Source organism: Pezoporus wallicus, unplaced genomic scaffold (genome assembly GCF_028554395.1).
Source record: "Pezoporus wallicus isolate ANWC-B61680 ecotype Strahan unplaced genomic scaffold, APGP_CSIRO_Pwel_v1 contig_2908, whole genome shotgun sequence".
In the NCBI taxonomy this organism is placed as follows: Eukaryota; Metazoa; Chordata; class Aves; order Psittaciformes; family Psittacidae; genus Pezoporus; species Pezoporus wallicus.
The window spans coordinates 8,373,527-8,389,120 of NW_026642179.1; the positions used below are offsets into that span (position 1 = coordinate 8,373,527).

General features: G+C 40.6%; 1 protein-coding gene across 4 annotated transcripts in view; it reads right to left on the reverse strand.

Moving 5' to 3' along the window:
- TMEM178B (transmembrane protein 178B) overlaps nt 1–15,594 on the reverse strand; it is a 244,834-nt gene that overhangs the window by 35,776 nt on the left and 193,464 nt on the right. For all 4 annotated transcript variants that reach the window (XM_057427850.1, XM_057427852.1, XM_057427849.1 and 1 more), the window contains one exon: nt 7,975–8,112. In XM_057427850.1, coding sequence (XP_057283833.1) covers nt 7,975–8,112 — 138 coding nt within the window. The remainder of the gene's footprint in view (nt 1–7,974; nt 8,113–15,594) is intronic.

Genomic DNA, 15,594 nt, shown 5'->3' on the forward strand with positions numbered 1-15,594 from the left:
GGGCCACTCTTTAAGCCCTGGAAACATAGCCTATAACAAGACCAAGGAACGTCATCTACAACTCCATCTGTGAGGGATGCCACAAGCTATGCGGGAGAAAGCTGTTTGAAAAGAGGGACTGAAAATTCCTGAAAGTGATGGAAAAGGACATCTTTAAAAGCAGGCTAACCCTTATTACCTTCATATGCATGCACTTGGCTTTGTTATATTACTGCCAGTGGGCACTAAGGTACAAAGCCTGCATGGCTGGTCTGAGCTCTGGGTCTCATCACAGGTCCGTAAAGACCTTCATCAGCTCCTTTCTTGCCTTCCGCAACACCCTTGTAATGTTTTTGAGGGTTTTAAACAGTCAAGAGCCTTAGAGAGGTTTAAACATTTAAAAGCTGTTACTGCTGTACATTAACTCAAGTTCATTCCAATTCGAGGCCTTAAATCACTTTAGAGCATAATGCAAAATTTAACCAAAAGCACAAGTAGGAACAAAAGTGTACGTGTGGTGTGGGAGGCACAGCAGAGGGGGGACTGACCCTGTCGCCCTGAGGCTTGTTTCAGACTTTCATAACCAATTTATGGCATCTCTTGATACAAACCATCCTTTGTCTCCATCTGGAGGTCAATCCCCATAAATAAGTTCTTACAGTGGTCTGCAAGGAGTTTTGCTGAATTCTTCAGTTCCTCTCCAGTCATCACTAATTTAATATCTCCTGCAGGATTAAAACATGTTTGGCATCTCATTTTTTCCAGTGATCCAACATTTTTTGAATTATAAATGCTTTTCAAACTGGCAAAGGGCATTATGCCTTTGTGAAAACTATATTTATGCCAAGCTTCATAGCTCAGATTACAGCCACTTATTGTAGACCTCTGTCCTTGTAAAGACTGCGTGCTGTTTCTTAAGATCTGAATGCATACAGTTGTGCACACACATGTCCATATGTAAGAAAGATTTTATCTAAACTCTCTAATGCTATTCTTTTGGGGGAAGAAGTATAAGAAACTGGATTTTCAAAGACTCATGTTGTGGAAAAGAAAAAAGTAAATATGACCATGGAAAATATCTTCCATCTTCAGTGCTGTCGTGGATTATGTCACCAGAAGTGAATATTCTGAAGTGTGGGTAGAGACCTTGATTGTAGAAATCCTAGGCGCCCTGTGAGACCCACTGTATTTCCAGATGAATTCCAAAGCATGTCTTTTACTTTCTCTTTTTGTTTATCTTTCTCTTTGCCTCTTCTCGGCAGCTGCTACGAAGGTACTTTGTAAGTGCCTAGGAGATGTCAATCACAGAGCTTTGCGTTACACTTGCTGTATTAAATTGCTCCATTTTTGTTTCTTAAATTATTCAGCAGCAGAATGATTATTTTGAGATGGCAGGACCAAATTGTGTAGAATAAACACTCTTATTTTCTTCAGCTATGTGCTATTTTCAAAGTACAGTGAGTTAAATTTGGGACTCAAATGACTCAACAGCTGGTAACGATCCATGGTCGCAAATACACAGATGCCTCAGTTGTCATCTACTAACATATGCACAGCACAGGCAAAGGAAGCACAGCATGGGGATTTTGAAGACAAGACTCTCTGTGGAGGTGGGGAGTAAAAGACGATACAGACATGTACAGCATGTCTGTACCAACAACTGTGCTGCATGGGCTCCCAAGCCCTGTTTTGAAGTCCCACTTTCTGATAAGGTCTGCACCCTTTAGTATCATCCTGGCTATCAGCTCCTGGACACAGCGAGCAGTGCTCTGGCAGCTGCTGGGATCTAGCAGGCACTGCCCAAAGCCCTAAGTGCATCTTTTCCCCCCAGCACCTTGCGACAGACCTACGCCAAGCTTGACATGGCTGGAGCAAGAGAAACTCACCCAGTATAAATGGTCAGTTCATCCTCTGGCTCTGGGCTCATAAAGCAGTTTGTTGCTTTATCCCTGGACAGAGGGAAGGCATATTTTGGAAATACTTCTGAGAAGGGAGGAGAATAGAAATTATTTATAAAAGGGTGTTTCTCCCTAGATTAGAATATAAATTCAGAATGAACTGATAACATTTGTAAGTGGGTTGTTCTTTATTTCTTTAACAAACATCCTTTCTTGCCTATCTGAACTAATGCATTAAATTCTGCCAGCACACCTACATAACTTTATTTTTTCTTCCCTCTCACACATCTTTCTTGCCTGCTTATCTCTGCCATAGCAGCCAGCACTGGAAAGAATAGGTGTTCACCTCTGTTCTGGGAAAACGCTTAAAGCTTTTGTAACCCTGACCTAAGTCCTGTGAGTATGGATGAGCTGCAAAGAGCAATGTCTCCAAAGCACTCTTAGGTAGATCAGGCAAAACTCACATCAGTGGCAAAAGCGGAGCTGGCAAATGGTGCTCGAATCCCCTAGATTGGAAAATCATCATTGGAGAGGAGTCAGGCAGAGAGGATGAAAGAAATTTCTGATGTTTCTGAAAGCAAATGCTAGGGCAGAAAATCAGAGAGCAACAACTCCATAGCACTGTTGTATGTGTACAGCAAGACTTTCAGGCATTTCAGTGCCAGTAAAAACGGGAATTTCAGACTCCCAAGCAAAGCCCCAAGCCCAGTATTTCATGCAAAAATGTCACTAGGCAAAGATAAGACATGAGTTGCTACGTGACACTACAAGTCTTTTTATTACAGATACGCATGGCAAAGCTAAATCACACGAATAAGGGCATTTAACAGCTGGAATAATTTCCAATAGACTAATTAGAGACTGAATTATTAATGATAAAACTTATAATTGGCTCAAAGCAAGGTTACAGCAAGAAACACGCTTGACTTTGCAAAGAATAATGAATATTTGCAAGACTAGTAAAATTATATGCTTCTCTAAGGAAACTGTTAGGAAATGGGGAAAAAACCCTAAAGTGATCCAAAAGTGCATGTCACAAGACAAAACTGGCATAGACCAGATAAGAATGAAGAGAGCAGGTAAAACAGTAAACAAGTGCAGAGATGATTTATTGCATTTATTTGCAGTAAATTTGGAACAAAATAAGACAACGCAGTATTCTCTCCCCAAAGGGCTGCCTTGTTAGGCATGCAGTAAACCCCCTCTCTATTTCACTGAAATGTGTTCTCAATGCAAATTACAGACTTACAAAAGGAAATACATGAATGTGCATCTGAAGGACAGAGCTCTACTAAGGGCCATTTTATAATGGCATTCTTTGTTGGTCTTCTAATACATCTACAAAAGCAAGTGATGTAGCTTTGGCCAGGGATAATTTTGTGATGAAGCAAGTACCACAGCAAGATATTGGAAGTGCCACTTTATATTTCCAGCTGGGACAAGAGACAGCAGTTCATCGTGGAGGTGCACCGGCTAGGGAAGGGGAGAAGGCAACCACTGCCAAAACACTGGAGCATGCCACCATGGGGCGGCCCTTTCACCCCACTTTCCTTGTGGCAGGCACTGATGTGGAGGAAAGGAGTTTTGGAACATTTAGGTACAAAGCCAGCCCAGCCCTCAAAACCAGAAATAAAGCAAGCCACATGATGTTTCAAAACAGCTGACTGAAATGAAATCAGAGCTGAACTGGGAAAACAACAGACTATCAGAGTTTGCCTTTAAAAGCTAATTTTATAAAGCAAGTACAATAATAGAAGGCGTGGTAAGATTCAATTTGCATGGTTGTGGAAAGAAAATTAACCTAGCAAAATCTGAGATGCTGAAGCAAGAAAAAGCTGTGAATGAACGTACTGCAGAGCTGGTGGAAAACCCAATGGTTTAGATGGATATATAGCTTGACTATTTATCATAGAATCATAGAATGGTTAGGGTTAGAAAGGACCTTACGATCGTACAGAAAATATTCTTAAACACATTGATGAAGAACTAAAAGAAGGGATTCCTGAAGATATAGGAATTTGCCTTGGAACAGTTGCCAGTGTGACAGTTCACAGCATCCCAGGTTTATGAAGCTGGAAGTAAAACTGAAATCGGCCTTGACCTGGCAATAGAACTAGGATTCTGACATTTGCAAGCAGTGTTACAGATGCTTCTAAGGTTCCAGAATTATTATAAAGTTGCAAAATTACTGGATGACATGCCCAGTATGGAGCTTTTACTGGTGCACAGATTTTCAATCATTTAATGCATTTGCATGTAGAGAAAATGCAAGAAGCTGTTAAGAGGATGTGCTTGGAGTAATGTATAATTTGAGTATGACCCGCTTCTGTAATAGAATTAAATGGTCTCAAATAAGATGCATAAAATGAACTAGTCTTAGTGAAGAATAACAACAAAATGGAGAAACTCTTGAGAAACTCTCCCACCTTGCAGGATAAAAGGAGGCTAGGAAATAGTCCCATCATGCAAAATGAGGTCAAATCCACTAAACATAATTTGCAGTATCCATCTGGCTCTGTACAAGATAAGGGACTGAAAAAAATTCCTACTGTGGTCAGGCAAATGCTGTTGTTCAAGATAAGGAATCCAAGTACGAAATCTGCAGTAAATACAGAAAATTATGCAAACGAACTTTGGAAGCCATAAGAGACCTGTGATTGCTGTTGATACAGATACATTTGGACTAAACAGAAAAGATGAATTATTAATAGTTTTTAACTTGTTACAAAACATGCCAAATAACAGTGTAAACCACACTCTAAATCACAGTTTACATGTCCTGGATTCCAGATGAGCTAATACCAGATAACGGCCTGCATTTTGCTAATGACTTATTTCAGTAATTTGCTTGAGAAATTACATCAAGCACACTACAACAAGTACTTATTAGGCACTGCCACACAGGCTAGCAAGAATACAGTTCAGTAAATATAATAAAGAACTAGAGGTCTAAGGAAACCATGTCTGGTCTTGTTAGATTATCACAGCACATTTCTCAGTGCTCCACTGAGATTTCCTGTTCAAAGAATTATGGGCAATATGGGACAAAACCCATAGATATGGTAAGCCAGCAGTGTTTAAGCATTACAGAAGAGCTGTTTGTCTAGAAATTAAAATAGAGGAAATGCTACACACAGAGACAAGACAAGTCGTGTTACAAATGGAAGCGAAAGTTAGATTTCAGGCTGATTATACAGCTACCAACTTAACACAGTCTCATCTGCAATTAGGTTAATTGTCATAAGCCTGCCTCCCAAAGCATTTTTTCTATAATTGGACCAGAGACAAAGTTAGGTACAACTAAAAGGCACTCTGTGCATTCTGAGGACCAATACGACAATATGATGATAGCATTTATGTCGTGACAGAAGTAACAGCTTTGTATTTGAGCACCATCCAGCTTGAAGATTCCAATTTAAAGGTTTGTTGGCTATGGAAGGATTGCCTATGTAACATGACACAGCCTGCAAACAATGATAGCTACTGACTTTTAGATTAGATGGCAGTAGTTGTGTATTTTATTAACTGACTGTTTCAGTTTGTAGATGTAACTTTATGTACCTTTGCTGTTGAAAGAAATCAGGAAAACAATAGAAGTTGCCACTGAGTTGTGCAAAAACAAGAGAGTAACCTCTTGTAAACCTGACCCATGTGTCTATCCTGAAGCAGAAAATACATTTGAGCTCCTCCCAACACATCTTTATTAAAAATATCACACATCTTGATGGAATTTGGTAGATAAAATAATCTGGTGCCTCTCATTACAATTACTTTCAGATTCCAACTGCTGTATCTTCTTATTTTGTCTATGCAAAGAGCATGCTACTATCAGATGGCTTCTTGTATAGGTACTTCCACACTGCATTCAAGTCAATTATAAACCTTCTGCTAAATAGTTTCAAGCAATGGGTTTTCTGTGGCATGGTGTGCCTTTCTTGGTTTTGAGACCCTGAATCATTCTTGTAGCTCTTCTGCAAACCTCTCCCTATCTTTACACATCCTTCTTTAGCAGAAACACCAGATTAGGATGTCCAGAAATAGTTTTGCTTTGCCCAGAGATAACCCCACCTCATGCTCTTATTGTATATTCCCAGCAAAACTGGCACATTTAGCAGCTGTATTGTGCTGAGAGCTGCTGTGCAGCTGGATGATCCCAGCAACCATGATCCCAAAGACCTTTTCAGAGCTGCTGCTTTTTGAGAGGCAGCCTCTCATTCTGCAAGGATGACTGACACTTTTTGTTCCCAGTTGCATGACCTTGGATCTGTCTCCACTGAAATGTGTATTGTTTGAGCATACCAAGATGGCTTTGTAAGCTATGGGTGACCCATCCCATTATGCATGGTTACACTGGGTCTTGTTTCACCTGAAAACTTTTATCAGCTATCTTTCAAATTACTGACAAACAAATAACATTAAGCCCAAATGTAATCTCTGCAGCTGTACAAGAAACTCTGCCATATATAGTGATAGTTTACAGTTAGTAAACAAGACTTAGCTAGTTTCTAATAAGTTTAAGTTTTCTGTATTAATATAGTCCTAATGTTTTAATCTGAATGTTGTGCTGTAGTAAGTTAAAATCACAGATATCTGAACATATTAAAGCAAAATAGCCCCCCTGTGCAAACTAAGCTTTTAATTACATAAGAAATACCAAGCTAATTTAGCAGACCCATTGCCCATAAAGTATCAACACCCACCACAAGACATCCACACATAGACCAGTGTGTGCTTGCACAAGATACTAACAGATTTCATATGTGTTCGTGGTCAGTGAGAGCGCTAATGTCTATGTCACCAACACCAACAACACTGGAACATAAACACTTGTTACTCGAGCGCTTAAATCCTCTTCTGAGACTACAGAAGCTTTCCTGTATTTCACACATATAGCTGTGTCACACCACAGTACAGATGAACAGGTAACAAAATGTGTTGAAGTGATGCTCTGCCTGAGGAGCAAAAGTCCAGAAACAAAAACCACCAGCAGAGGAAAGAGAAGTATGGCTGTTGTCTTTGTCAGCACTACATTTGGGACTTAACTCTCACACCCTTCTTTTCAAGTGTGCCACGAAACATGCTGATGGCAGGAAGTTGCATGGCATCTGTAGTAAGAAAGTCTGAACTATTACAGGGGAGATGTATTTTGACCTTGAGGGCTGGTGTAGTTGAAACAGGAAGAAGCTCAAAAGCACAGAGTGCAAGGGCATGTGTCTCAGGAGCAATAAACAGAATCTCTGCTTGAAACTTGGAGATCATCAGCAGGAATTAAGAAAAAGAAAGGCCTGTATGCATTATCCAGCTGAAGGATGACTGAGGATCTCTGGTGTGACACGGCATGAAGAAGGCAAATAAAACCCCAGAATACTTCAGGCAAGGGATTTCCAGCAGAGATGGGGAGCCATCACATCACTCATACAAGGCATTGATCAGACCTTGTCTGGTAATGGTCCTTCTCATCCGTGTTTGAGAAGTGTAAGTACAAACAAGAACAGGTGGCAGAGAGGGCTGCTCGATTGATACTGGGTTTTACAGAGAAAAGCCTACAAGAAACAGCATATGTAAAGTCGAAAAGGAAAACAGAGGATACCACTGCTTTTCACAGGTACACCGGAGAAAGTAGAAAGACACGTAAACTAAAGGGTACATCTGACTCACAAACAACTCACAAGGAACGCATACAGGTTAAAACTTTGAGCACAATTTCTAGTTATCAATGTGGCTCAGTATGAAATATGATAATTGTGGGAATAACATCTGCATAATCTTCAGACTTTTATTACTAAATTTATTAAGCCCATTATGTTTAAGGGTGATAGTATTACTTGCAGCAACAGAGCATTGGACTAAATAACTCAAAAGGCCCTTTTCAGCCCTGTGACTTATAAGCACTGCTTTGTGATGAAAACAACATGTAATGACAGTTGGGTTATCCTTGATGTACACCAGAAGGAGTCTGGAATGAAACCAAGTCCAGATCACCTAAAACAATTCTGGAAATGTTTTCAGTGACTTAGAAAAGGAGGGGCACATGGAAATAGGGAACGTTAAAACAACAAGGAAAACACATTTCTTCTTCAAACACCAACACACTTACCTCCCATGAGGAAGAGAAGCCCTGCCACATACTGCATAAGGCCTCGATCCCAACAGCACCCCAGCACCCCAATAATCCATCCAAAGAGGATGATGGCCACAGCCATGCCCATGAAGCCAGCTGTCATCCTGCGCAGATCTGCAGTGGGAAGACAGAAAAACAACATGTGTGTGAGCAGTGGTAAATAGCCATCATCAGAGGTTCATAACAACCTTAACCCAAAATGCTATGGTCTGAAAGGTCTTCACTATGTGTTGGCATGGGATGATTTGAGTAAGGATAGCTCAGAAGGAAGACATTCCTTAAATTAAGATACTAACTTGGGCTAAAGAAAGAAAATAGGTGACCATTTCACCACACAATGAAACTCAGTGCAGATGCACCCAAGGGACTTGTGGCAATTTGCTCAGGAATTAGAAGTTGTAAAATAGCCTCAGTGCAATGCTGTGCCTAATATTTCTAGTCTCTGGGTACTAGCACAATGTCTGTTTAAATCCTGCCTTCTCATCTCCATCCATTACTCCACTGCATCCAGTAGATGCACCTGCTCAAACTGATATGCAAAGTGGTTTCTATGCTTTGCTCCAGTGCAAACATGAGGAATCACCTTAGTTCTGACCCATTGTATGATCTTTAGGAATTCATTGAGCACTGCTGGGCCACGTTTTCCCATGTGTAAGTTGGGACACAGTGCCTCACTGTGTGTGTGAAACTTGGTACCTGCAGGATGGTGATGCATGCAGATACTCTGGTGTCAGAGACAACTGCAGATACACAGCTGGGGCATAGGACACTTTATTGCCCTGTCTTGTATTGAGATGGTGATCTTGTCAGATGATTTCTGATGAGGATGTTCTTGAGTGCTCCAGGGAGCACTCAGAGGAGAAGAAGGGGAGGGGGTTGGAGTGAAGCGTTTTGTGCTCTGAAAGCAGGGACAGAGTACTACATCTGATATGGGTCCATGGGGCTTACCTGTATTTATTTCATAAATAAAGGAAAAAGATCCCCAAGACCTAGTGTAAGGAACTCTTAAATTCAGACCTGGCTGTATCGCATATTTGCCTTCTGCAAAAAAAGATGCATGTGATGGAAAAAAAATACCTTCACAGCTGTGTTGGATGTGAAATCTGGGCAGGGAGACCACCTGGCAACCAAAATCACAAGGACTGTGAGAGCTAAAGAGCATCTTTACACCCTCAAATAATGGAACAGATGGGGCAACCTTCACTAGCATTCGATTATTCCCTATCCCCTCTCATGCACACATAGGAAGTTTAAGCACTGATCTTTCAAGAGTGTATGTGCAGGGAAAATTCCAGCCAAGTCAGCTCAGCAAACATTTGTTTCCTTCTTGAATTTTTTTTTTTTTTAATTGTTTTGCATAGCAATGATTTCTTTTTCTTTTTTTTTTTTTTTTTTTGAGAAACAGAATGCTCATGACAGGGGCAGGAAGATTTGAAAACTGTGACTCATCCACCAGTCTCCGTAGCAGCTTTTCTCCTTTGGCTGTTCCTCAGTTTTGATACTTTTTACGTTTTTCCCACAGTGGACCAAAAGTACTATGAATACCAGCAGTGCAGCTTCAGTAAAATTTGTGAGCAGTGACAGGTTAGCATCATCAGAGATTTATAAAGCTTCTTGTCCAAAGTGCTAAGTGCCCACAAGGTCCATCAGTGTGTTGGGACAGAACGATTCGATTCAGTGGAAGGTTTGCTCAGGGCTGTGTTCATTATAGAAGTTCTTATGCAAGATCGAGTTGCAGAACGCAACCCATCCACTGAAACTATAACTGGTTCTGTGGATTGTCACTTTTTTTTCCAAGGAGTCCCTCTGACAGTGTAAAGGTTACCAGGACTTCAGCCCACCACTGACCAGGGCCCATTAACAAGATACACGTCTTAAAATTCGTATTTTTATCTTAGATTTTGTGACTGTCCCACTGGAAAAAAACAAACAAAACCTCCCCACAAAGTATCTGAATATGTTCAAGGAGGTCTAGTGCAGAAAAAAAATGCATCGTTTCCTGTGGAAACTTGTAATTCCCGCAGGCAACATCTTCCTTGGGAATTTCTGAGAGTGCTTTCTAAAACAAGCAGTAAATGTTAGAAAGCATCTTTGACAGCAGAGTGTCTTCTTACTTTTCTGTCCATGAAGGCCTGGGCTCAATTTGAAAGACAGGTAGAAACATAAACTGTTCACTGTTTCCTATGTCATCTTCAGTAACAGTACAACACATCTCTCAGAAGCACTGCGCAGCTGTTTGTGTCAGCTCTGCAAAACCCTTGCATTTTAACTTGTGACTGCTGACTCCAGGTAACAGCATTTGCTCATCCTAACGGAAACATATCCTAACAGTCTGCTTTTAATGAGCTGGATTTAAATAGATTTATTCAGCTGCAAGATGTCAGTAACTCCTCAGACCTACCCCAGTGACTAGCTGATGGAGATACTTTTCATAGGTCCCAGAGGGGATCAAAGCATCCCCACGTTCTATATACCAAACTGAGGAAGAGGTTTTACCCCACTAAAATCAGCGTGAGTTTTGGCATTGAACAGAAGAGTTAAAGTAGCAGGACCAAGATTTCTAGGCCAAATTCTGAGGTTTGTTTCACTTGACCTCTCTTCCCGATGGAACCAAAATTCCCTTTCTAACAACACAGCAAAATCCATCAGCACTGTAACTCTGGGCTTACATTATCTCTCGAAAAAAACAGAAAGCTAACCTCTGACAGGCACTTAATAGCACACACAAAGAAATAATCAAAATGGCAATTCTTTATGAAATCTTACTTCTCCCAAGGTCAGTTCATTACCCTCAGGGTATTTAGTGAGGAGAAGACCAGGGAACAGGAACCTATATTGTCTGGACACCAACCCCTATTAGTGGTACTTTTAATGACTACTGTTCTGTTGGTGTGGAGTTCCACATGGAAAGGACAGCAGAAAAGCAAAGATTTGCATTGTGTACATGAAGCAATTTATAAATTCCTTTTACTAATTTAGGAGGAAGGGACACCATATAAATAAAAAATAGCTCATCAGTACAGATTGATGGGTTTTGTCAGATTTGCCCTGATAGACCTTTCCTGAATACATTCTGCAAAGGCAAAAAGGGTCATACTTTGTCATGTAACACCACTTTATGACATTTCAACACATCCTGGATTTGGATTTATTACTTTTATGAAATTGCTTTTATTTCTTTTTCAATTATTAAATAAATGGTTCTCTGCACTCTTTCTTTGAAAGCCTCTCTGAGTAACTATAGCATCTCAAGATCATGGAATGACAATCCTAATCAACTGAAGGAGTGAAAAAATGCATTGTTGAATCTTATGCAGCCACCCGGGAGCTGCAACAGCAAACATACCTTATCTTAGCTCACTCATGTGCACTGCTTGGTCGTTCTACAGCTGATCCCCTCCTGGATAGCCAGCCCAAATCCTCACACTAGAAAAGTGCACAGATTGCAGGGTTACTATGAATCCCCTTTCTCTACCATCTAGTAATCCAAACCTTTAGAAATGCACCTACAGGGTGCAAATGAGGAAGGTATTACATTGCTTGTTCGGTAAGACCTATAAGACAGAAGTTGATTTTCAATACCTTGCCTGTATGACCACTACTTTCAATGATTTACTACATGGATTTACATACCACCATCACTTGTGGCTGAAAGTGCAGTATTATCTTTCCACTCTTGTTTTAGAGACATCATCCTGTTTTTATGTGAACATATTAAAAGCTATGTGTGAATATCTTCCCCTTGGGACTACTTTCGATGCCTAGCACTGCTACAGGTGCTGCTGCATGTAGTAGGCAGGGAACTCAATCCTGACTCAAAACCAATGTCGATCATCAGACAAGGAGTACAGACATGCATCATGCACATGTAAGCTGGAAACAACAAATTTCTTGATTGATAACACTGGAGAAGGGACAGGGAGTGAAGTATGACTGAAACTGAAATGGTAAATTTAAAAGCCACAAGCTTTGTTAATTGTGATGAAAAGAGAAATATAAACATTTTAGAAAGCCTCCTTAAAACAGAGACAGATTCTCATAAAACAACATGCATTTCCTAAAAGCATTTTAGTCTTCCACTAGAGAATATTGGCTCTAAAGGTTTTCTGAAGAAAGGAAGAGCTGATTAAGATCAGTTTATTTCCAAGCAGCATTTGGTGAAAGGTTCTCCCTGTCAGTTTGCAAATGCCCCTGCCCTTCATTTCACCCTGATATCTGTCCATCTGTATTTGTTATGAGCAATAAAGTAATTCATGCTGGTTGTCACATCATGGAAGAAGTTTCACACCCCAGCAGCTGCAAACATAACATGTTTTGAATCAGTGCTGCATCTCGAAATTTTCGATATGCCTTTTTGACTTCTGATGTTCTGTCCTCTTCCTTGAAATTGCAAGTCATCTTTCTAAAGCAAGGGCTCAGTCTCCTTGTTGATATCTATCTTCCTTTCCACAGAGGAGTTTAATAATACTTCTGAAATATTAGAGATTTCTTTGCTCACAACATCACATATAGGAAGGAAAATATGAGCCTTTCATGAAAGATGGGGAAACCAGGATGAGAATAGTCAACCTGCCCATGGCTACATGGAAAATTTGTGCAGGAGCCTATAATTGAAGTTATACTACTGGGCTTTCTGGACAGCCTTTTAACTGCACAGCACTGCTTTTGCTTTCAGAACTGTTTGTTCTCAAGAGTTTGTTATCACATCAAACTGCAGCGCTTGCTATCAGACTATCAGAAAGTGCAATACTGCTGCAAATAGTGTTTCAGACAGTCCATCCTACATCTTCTCCTTTCTTCTCCCAGTAGAGAAAGGTCCATAAGGACTAAGGACCTTAAAGTCTGTATACAGAATATCTAGAACAGTTTAGGAAACTTTCTGTATATAGTGCCATTCTTTCCTGAGATGTCCTGACAAACGGGGAAACTAAAAACCAAATCACATTTGTATGTATGTGCCCCTCTAGAACCAAATGTCAGAACCTAGTATTACCACAAACAGAAATAGACTGGAATAGCATCATTCTTCAGCATAATCCTTCATTGCAGGTCACTTTGATCTATACTCTTCTGTGCTAGGTTCATTCTCATTTGTCCTTACCAGTGTGGGATTTAAAATATTTGTGCTTGAAAAGAGTCTAAATCACTTGTTTTTTCATCTTTTTCCAAACAAATATATGCATTGGAAATTGTTCAAGAACTGCACACAGCCCAAGAGCACAATTTGCCAGATTTCATCAAGCTTTGTTTAAATGACTTCTCTTACACAGAATCAGCAGCACAGAGGCACCCTTCTCTGACATCATCCATTCTCTTACCTCACCTCAAAACTACAAGGGGGGCAAGATGTAAAATTGGACAGATGTGTCTTACTGGATGCCAGTCCTGGCAGCTCGCAGCTACAATGGACAAGTGGGGATTAATGCAAGTGATTTTGAGTGGCATCTTCTGCCTTGTGATTCTCTCCGCACAGCTTAAGACTACTTTGGATGAGGCGGGCAAATAGAGGGTGAGGCTTTAATCTTTTCTTTCTGCTTCAGGTATGGAGAGATAAGAAAAGAAATACGCATTAGTCTACCTGAGACTCAGTTAAATCTCAGAGTGCCTTTTACTGAATCATGTGGCAACTCGGTCTTCAGTGTAAAGATTATTCTTAATGCAGTCACAATGAGTACAACCCACTTCAACAAAAGTAACAGTGGATTATATTTTTATGTAAGTACTCTGCACTAGACAGTGACTCAGAAATACGTCTGTCACAAACACACACACCCTCTCAAAGCTGAGAGAAAGAAGAGAAGGCCCTTCACAGAAAGAGAAACTATCACACTGGAGAGTTTAGATGAGCCTTAGTATCACAAGAGGTGCAATGGTGTTTATGAGATACATAACTTCTTCTAGACCAGGAAATTCCATCAAATTCTCTTGACTAGATTTTGCTGGTGGTGTGACAGTGTTAAGTGTTTGGTTGCCAGCATGTATGAACTTACCTATATGGAAATGCTGATAGCAAGCTTCAAAAACTGTCTGTGGTCTGTGCTAGTCAACATATCCCTCAGGATGGGGAGTAGAATGAACATGCTTACACATGGTTAATTCTTGTCAGGACAGACCATGCATCTGGATTTCCTACATCAGAATTCTTCAGTGTTCTTATGAAAACAGAAACAATTACAAAAGGAAGGTGCCACCTGTGCACTGCTAGCACTTTTGTCTGCCTTCCTTCATGAGAAATCCCACAACTTCAGAGCCAGGTGAGCAGTTCATCACAGGAGAAATGAAATGAAGTCCTGTCTTCTGTAAAGGCTGACACCTTCAGAGGTTCATGCTGACAAACAGCAAGCTCCACATGACACTGCAATTTATTGTCTCGTAAAGCACCGGGGGGTGGGGGCCCTTCCCAGACCAGGACACGCACTGGTGCATTACTGTTTGAAAGCAATTACTTCAGTATTTGGGAAAATTACCAGGGCCTAAGAAACTCTCCATTTCTGCAGTGGCTGAAAGCACCATCAGGAGCTTGAATATCAAGTCCCGATTTAAATCTTGCCTTTTGCTCATGTAGAGCAGAGAGGAGACAAAGGAGAACCCATATATAATAAGGGAGAGATTTAAGGATGCAATAGAAAAGGAAGGAAACAAGACTTGTTTAAATGTAGGGGGAAAAAAGGCTAGGAAAATATGTCTCATGAGGCTGAAAAGATGGATTTGTCTTCAAGAGACTTTATGGTATGGGTATTAGAGAGGTCAATGAATAAAGGAGACATTTGCACAGAAGAAATTTAACATAGCAGGTGCAGTGGTACTGTAGAAGGAAGAAAACTTATGTTAGATCTTGGGAAAAAAATGCCTGTGAATACCCATAGAAAGGTTCAGGCTTTTGCTCCAATCCTACATTCCCTTCTGCTGAAAAAGAAACTTCAGCCAGAGCAGAAAAGGGTTTTTTTATTATCTGCTGTGTTGTTAATCTGCTCTGAGTGGCAGCAGACTAGGAAAGGAATCAAAACCTTGCAATCCCTGATGTAGTTGGCCACACGAGCTGAGCATATGCCAAAGCTTTATTCCACTCTGCTCTGCTCTACTCTAACCTAAGCCATTCCTGCCCCTTCTCTGATTCTGGAGAGAACTTTTTTTCTCAGAAAGTACCTGAAGTTGGTAATTTCTGCTTACTCAGTGATGCTCAAGAGCTGATCTTGAAGAGTCTTTCACTCTCCAGATTTACTGTTCAGGCTTTTAGTACTGCAATATGTGATCATCTAGGAACATTTCCAAGCTTCGGTCCCAGCAGAGTACACTTGTAATTTGCCCAATCAACCCTTTCATCTCTCCTTTTCCTCTCTCATTCCCTAGAAACAGGGAAGAAAGTCTAAGGCACCTGCATTTTTGGCCATCCTTCTTCATATTCAAAACTCTAATCCTTCCTGCTTCTGCTGGATGAGGCCACATAAAGGAAACATTTGCCAGTTGTAGCCATGCCAAGAGGCTTTTCGTTACGCAGTTTTGGTGGATTACACAGGTGTTGGAATTTGAAGCACATATAATAAAATAGCTTCTGCTCAATTTCAGTGTGAACTTTGGGACTTTATCAGATCAGAG